Source organism: Chironomus tepperi, unplaced genomic scaffold (genome assembly GCF_022539635.2).
Source record: "Chironomus tepperi strain 1889 unplaced genomic scaffold, CSIRO-AGI_Ctep_v1 contig_335, whole genome shotgun sequence".
NCBI lineage: Eukaryota > Metazoa > Arthropoda > Insecta > Diptera > Chironomidae > Chironomus > Chironomus tepperi.
The window spans coordinates 2219874-2227241 of record NW_027226457.1 but is presented as its reverse complement, the minus strand read 5'-3'; the positions used below and the strand labels follow the sequence as shown (position 1 = coordinate 2227241).

Below are 7368 nucleotides of genomic sequence, written 5' to 3'. Positions count from 1 at the left end.
TTAAAATGCGATTCATTCAGCACTTCTTACTCATCTTGCAGCATTATTTGCTTATAAGTTACAGCAAGTATGAATAAGAAGATGTGATGAAGTCTGTTATGCAATTTTAAGATCTCAAGCGATAAATAACAGTTGATATTAATCACAAGCATAATAATAAGCTGCCATGCACATCCACGCATCTTGTGTTACTTCTTTTATTCCTGAATTCACTTGACAAACTTAATCCCGAGCAGTTCATTCCACTTTGAGTTCGTGACATTCCAAAAGAGAATTCCAAGTTTATCACAGCAGGCGACGACAATGAAATTGCAAAAAATTCTCTGAAATCGAATATCAAGTCACAGTCGACGAAGATCAAAGTGGAAGATGGAACTAAAAAAGTTAATCTCAGCGGAAATTCTTAATGCTTCCATAAATTAATCAAAAGACCCACTTCTATCGATGACAACAAATTATTGCCAAAAAAATGGCAGAAAATAGAAAGTCCAGAAGTGGAAACTGTAAAGATCATCAAGATACAATGGATATGTATGTAAGTAGTAAGTGTAAAGCAACAGAACATCACGATTCGGTTCATTGCGTGAAAATCAGCAACAGTAGATGAAATTTTCTGGATGACAAAACAGCTGGAAATAATTTTACAATTAATTTAATCATTCTGAGCCTTTTTCGTTCCATTCTTCACATTTCTGTTGCTTTATACTGCGATCAATTTCAACAATCAATCTTAATTTCTGTTGACAGCTTCAACATATTTGTGCTTAACGCCTGTAAATGCCAATTTTCGATTCCTCACTAATAATCTTTAAGAATGAGCATTAATATGGGCAAAAATAACCCGAGTGGACACAGCTAGTTAATGTCTACTATTAGACACCATTCAACTAGCCATTTATTTTGCCAAAAATATACACGACAACGTAACAAGACATTAACGAGACTTTAACTTGACACATGGAAAGTTGATTTCTAAAGAAATTTGTGTGAAACCATATACTTCACAAGTGCAAGCAGAAATTACAAATAGAAATTTGTGTGAAACCATATACTTCACAAGAGCAATCAGAAATCACTTTTATAAGAGCAATTTTTTTCTGAAAATTTTTTTAATACATTTATATACAATGAATGGTGTGCACTTAACGACTTTTGCCAAAGTGCAACAGTTAGTTACTAAGTGACTTGCTAAAATGTTTTTATGGCAGCTACGAACGTGTAATTCTAATTTTTCCAAAATAAATAAATTAACAAATGTCTTCATATCCACATATAGAATTATTAAGCAAATTTTGATTTTTTCATGTACGTTAAATGGTTATGGTTAACTAGACATTAACTATACATAAGTACTGTACATATGTCTAGTTAAATGGAACGTTCCAAAAATGTCATTAGTCTCAGATACGGTTAGTTACATAGGCTAGTTTATTGGAAAGTAACCAGCCATTGATAGTCAAGTAAATGGCAAGTCTTTAACTAGATGCCTGTCCGCTCGGGTAAGGCATGGAAAATACTTTTATTGGAATATAGGTCAGTCAGTCAGGCACCTGACCAGGTGTATGAGGAATTTAATCAACAAAATGATAATGAGAAGAAGAAGTCAGCCTGAACAGCCCATGAAATGCTTCAATGAATAAGATTGCATGTATGCTGCTGTTCAATGAGATGTCTGGAGATGGCGATAAAGTTATGATAAGTGTTGAGGCTCAGCAAGTTATTTGTTATGATTGATGTGTGATTTATGTGGCAAAATTCAAGTCATGACGACGACGCTCCTCACTCGACGCTATTTTACGGTGCTTACAATAATTAAAATATCTGAACATGAACACAGGCATTGGATCATAGCTGATTCATTGAAAGATCCAGTTTTGATGCGTATTTAATTACTTCATCACTTCAACCATGCAAAATTTGTTGTGACAAGCTAAGCAGTTACTTGCTAAGCTGCTCATGCTTTGCTTATGATGACTGTGGAGAATAACAGAGATGAGACGAAGGAGGAGATGGAAATGAACGGAATCGAAAATTAAAAATGTTCATCACTATCATCTTCTCAGCTGTGAAACGGATGTATTGCCATAGCTGCTGTTGCAAACAATGGCTGCAAAATTTCAATCGAAAATCTACAGTTAAGAATTCTGACAGATCTGACTAACTGACTTTGTTGATGGATGGACGGAGTAACTGATGACTGACTGATTGTTCTATACGTAACATTCCATTCCTTCCCTTTTTGAATGGCCAATTTGTTTATTTATTTACTGGAACTCCTCTAGACATTCTAATGTGAAAGATTCTTTCCAAATCATCAACGCAAAGGCAGTTATGGAAGTGATTTCAATTACATTCTCACACATGCGCTGATCGCCATTCAATGATCTTCAGCCTCGCACATAGAACATACAGTCAGGCATAACAGAAAGAATTAACAAAGTGCTCACGTGTAAATTATCTTCCTTAAATGGCTTTCATCTCCTCACATCTTATGAAACTTTACTTTGCACATAATTCTGACCCATTTTCCATCTCTCTTCCTTCCATTCATCCATTCATCGCAATTCATTATTTCACATAAAATTCATTTTTTTGACTGTTATGTACGCGGCAAATATGAAAGCAAATTCTCATCTAAGTAAACATTTAATTTTATTTCTTATTTTTGGCTAGATCATTATGACTTGATCGTGATTCTGATGTGCTGTTTTTATTATCCGCAAATGTTTTTTGAGAAAATTTTGAACTTTTAATGAGAAAATGATCGTTTTATTGTATTTAATTAAGTCACGGATCACTCAACTCAATTGAAACTTGTAACTGATTCAAGTGCACATTATTGAGTTGTTTAAGGCATGAGAAATGATATGAAAGAAGTATTTTTGAGAAGGCGAAAGGTCACAAGACATAAATGAATGAAATGGATGTGAAACGAAGAAGTGAGAAGAGGAAAGGAAGCAAGAGTGGCTGGATCTTTCAATTAATTCTATATCCAATGCTTTCAATTTAAACAACAACACAATAATTTACAGTTAATCGACATTTCAAAGCTCTAGCTTGCACTATTTTGATGCTTTGTGCTTCCATGAAAGAACTTTGCTCAATTTAATTATAGCAAAATTTTATCCGCATTGCAGCATATCCATGCAGACTTTCGTACCTTTTATTTATGTTCTTCTAATGATATGTTTTACATGAATCGACAATAAACAAGCATCAATGTCAAAATAACATCGTGTTAATGAATATTCGACTAATGAATGGTTAGTAAAACCTTTGCGAAAAAGAAGAATCTTGGCTATATGATTTTTTACTGTTAGATTGTTGAACAAACTTTTTTTGTTTTTCCGCCTTTATTTAACAGATTCTGCGTGTTTGAGGTAGATTAGGAATGCTTACTATCAATTTCCATAAGCTTCAGATCTTTTTCTATAAAGGTAATCTTTGGGTATTGTTTTTACCGTATTTTTGAATAAACAGCAGCTTAATAAGATGCTTTGTCCGGTCGATCAGTCGTTCGATCTTCTTGTTATCATCATCATGTAGTCTTAAATTTAGTAATCATTCCTAAATTCGATAATTAATGATTTTAATTTTATTCATATTTCATTTATAAATATACCTGAAGTTGGCTGCAGACTAACAACTTTTTGCAGAAAATTTGAATTCCAAAAAACCGTTAATAATCAAAATTTGATTTCTATGAAAAATGTGTTTTGATTCCTCGACAACAGCTCCTATCTATCAGCTCCAAGCTACTATCAACAGAAACCGATGAAATTTAAATGCAATAGTTTTTGGTACCTTTGTCGACATTACTTCTGAGAACTTAAAATTTCAACAAATTATTCAATTAAAATGTTAATTTATAGTCAACAAGCAATTCACATTACTTTAATTGCTGAATTTGCATTCATTTTTGATAAGAAATTACATATTTATATAAAGCCATTAAATATTTTTCGGACAGTTTTAGTGCTGACTTAATTTCCAAAGGAATTAAAATGCAGAACTTTTTAATTCTAGTTTTTCTTTTGAATTTTTGGTCAATTAATTGCCAGAACTTTGGTAACTGTGACTATTATCAACTTCTAGAACCTGGAAGGGTTTACCAAATCAGCTCAAGAGGATTCAGCTTTGGAAGGCCATCACCATTGTAAGAATTGTTGGATGAATCATCAAAAAATCAAATTTTTAGCAAATCCAGTCTAAAATCTCCATAGATCCTCAGACAATCTAAAATAACAGCACTTGCAAATCCCATACAAGCATTTCATGACCATAAGCAAAACTTACAAGCTTTATCCAGTTTACAATTAGCAAACATAATAATTTCTATACATTTTTTACAGAAACACAAATTGCCGATATGCAGCAGAAGCTCCATATGGATATAAAATTACAGCCTCTTGCAGACTCGCCTATCTTCTTCCAGTAAGACTCTTTTTCATCCCATAAATCATAAATTCTACACAATTCATTATAAATATTTTTGAAGGTTCCGAAATGCGAAAATTTTCTAAAAATTTCTCCAAGCGGTCGTACGGATTTGGCAGACGGTAAGACTTATTGTGGATGGTTAGGAGTGATTTCGGCCACATCTCAAAGCAATCGAATGACTATTCAATTTTTAACGGGATACAGACCGATGGGTAGTAGATTTTTGTGTTCAATGCATTTAGTTCCTGACAATTGCGAATGTGGAAAGCGAAATGTTGGCAGAATAGTCGGTGGGAATGAGGTTAGGATTAAGATAAGTCCAAATTATAAATTCCGGATTAAGATATGACTATTTTTTGTTGCTAGACACAAATTAATGAATTTCCATTAATGGCTGCGATTGTGGAAAACGGCGTTGGTGTTTGGTGTGGAGCTACAATCAGTAAGTTGTGTAGACATAAATTAACAAAATGTCAATTATCTGACCTCATGTTGTTTCTGCAGTTTCAAACAATGCTGCACTCACAGCTGCACATTGTTTCAATTCAAATGTAAATCTAACAAGCATGCAACTTGTCGTTGGTGAACATAACATCACAGGAACTCGAGAGACAAGGTTCACAAGATCTTATGGCATACGAAATGTTATAATCCACGAGTTGTATGACAGCTCCATTATAAGTGAAAATGACATTGCTTTACTTTTCACTAAGACAAATATTTTATTTGATTATGGTGTGTCGCCTTCCTGTTTGCCATTTAGGTGAGAAATAAGCACTCAAGTGTGACATCAAAAAATGATGAGAACTATCACGTGACAGTAGTTCAAGTCAATTATGATTTAATAGCTTTCGTCATTTCCATAGCAATTTAATTTTGTGAAATTCTTCCTTCCTCCATTTTTGGACAGATTCGAAAATTATTCATTTTCTGCTGAAAATGTTCTCGGAATTGGATGGGGAACAACTGAGTTTGGTGAGGCTACATTGTTGATACATTAAGATTTCCATCAATTTCTTGATAATTCACAGCTGGACCGAAATCAAATGTTTTAAGAAAAGTGCAGCTTGAGGCTGTAGATGAATTTATATGCTCAGGCAACTTACTATGCACAACAGCAACAGATAAAGATTTGTGTCAATACGATTCTGGTGGTCCAATCTTATTTCAGAATGCAAACAATAGCTTGCTGTACAATATTGGAGTAATCAGGTAAGTTCCAAGAATTATTTACATGCACACTTGAATGAAGTGGATTTAAATGCGAGATAATCTCAGTAAATATTGGATTATTTGAGGGCTTAACGAATTAAGAAGAGATTCTTGAAAAAGTACTTGAGACTTGTGGTACTTGATACTTAAAGCTTTGCTGTAAGCATTCAATGTGCAAATTCATGTCTTATTGACAACTTCAAAAGCAATTATTGAAGAATTGGTCATTTGGAATCAAAGTCATATTGATCAGGTGCGTCTGAGATGAAATGGGATAGGGGAAGTGGGCTACCTTAAAACATCTGCTGTCTCCCTTAAAAAGCCACTGATATTGATGCTTAGTAATTATGGATTTGGAGTCTGTTGTTTAAATGGAGGAAGCAGTGATTTGAGTTGCTCAGTCTCTTATGGCTTGATAACCCAGATTTCACTGCAGCAACCTTCCACAACGACATAGCAATGAATGAAATTTTAATCATTGCTGGATATTTTATACATAAACAACATTCTAAGTGATACAACTAGGATTAAAAACCAGCCTTTCGAACAACCTTCCTACACATGAAAAGCTTGTGCCAATTCCAATCAAAAATCGCCATGAGGGCAGATATATAGGAATGCCTTTGATAAGCATTTCTTCCGTATATAAAATATGTTACCTTAAGACATAATCACCATAAATTAGCAAGTGTAAAATATTTAAAGAGGAGTCTTCATACTTTACGTGACGCCTATGCAAGATTTATGATGAAGATATATTAAATAGTAATTCATCGTTATTGCAGTCATAGGTCGACCTCATAAAAAAAAAGTCAACGATAATTTTTAATGTCATGTCGAATGCTCATCAAGCACAGATATAAGAAAGACATAAGATTCAATCCGTTATCACGAATATTTAGACTAGAAATAAATGTTAATCATTAAGATAATGATAAATTTTAAATATTTTCTTCTTTTTAGTTCCGGTGATGGATGTGGAACGTCACTATACAGTACAAATGTTAGAGTAACTGCATACCTCGACTGGATTTTAGAGAAAACAATGCCAACTGTCTACTGCGTTAAATAAACTACTAACATACATTAAAAACTTATTTGATAATTGTGACTTCTTCTTCCTCTGCGGTGCCGTGCGGCAGTCAATGAACATATAAATTAAGCTTTGTATTGCCCATAAATATGTGCTGTTGACTGAACAAAGAAGTGTTTATTGTCAAAAAAATATTTAATAAAACCGTTTGAATTTTTTTATCAGACAAAATTAAGCAATTAGCAACAAGTCCATAAAACCTTAATAAATTTATTAGCTAATGTTACAACCGCGACACATTGTTAAACATGTAGCATAACAAGATTATGATAAATATTATATTATGCCCAATATTATTTACTGTTAAATGGGATTTTCTCATTAATATTTTTTTCTTTTATGCTGTATGCTAAACTATAAGCATGGGCATCATAATAAATTCATCATTCGGTTATTGAGATGTTTCATGATTTTTTGATGAGAGGCTTTCTATCCATTCCTATTCCTACAATTCAAATTTAAAATTGATTTTCAATGCATAATGAAGCATTCTGGGTCACTAGGTATGCTTTTTTATATTGTTTCTTCTTTCTTTTAAGTACTTTTATGCATGCTCACCATCTTCGGAAGCTGCACATGATTTCATGATTGAGGAAATACATTTCTAATGATGTGAATCAGAA

General features: G+C 33.2%; 1 protein-coding gene across 1 annotated transcript; it reads left to right on the top strand.

Moving 5' to 3' along the window:
* Positions 1 to 3994: 3994 nt before the first annotated feature.
* Positions 3995 to 7143, top strand: LOC139093417 (venom serine protease-like). The gene is made up of 8 exons (XM_070644142.1): positions 3995 to 4156; positions 4353 to 4434; positions 4499 to 4741; positions 4807 to 4882; positions 4945 to 5203; positions 5351 to 5415; positions 5472 to 5652; positions 6616 to 7143. The coding sequence occupies exons 1-8, from the start codon at positions 4005 to 4007 to the stop codon at positions 6722 to 6724; spliced, it is 1167 nt and encodes a 388-aa protein (XP_070500243.1). The 5' UTR covers positions 3995 to 4004; the 3' UTR covers positions 6725 to 7143.
* The last annotated feature ends 225 nt before the right edge of the window (positions 7144 to 7368 follow it).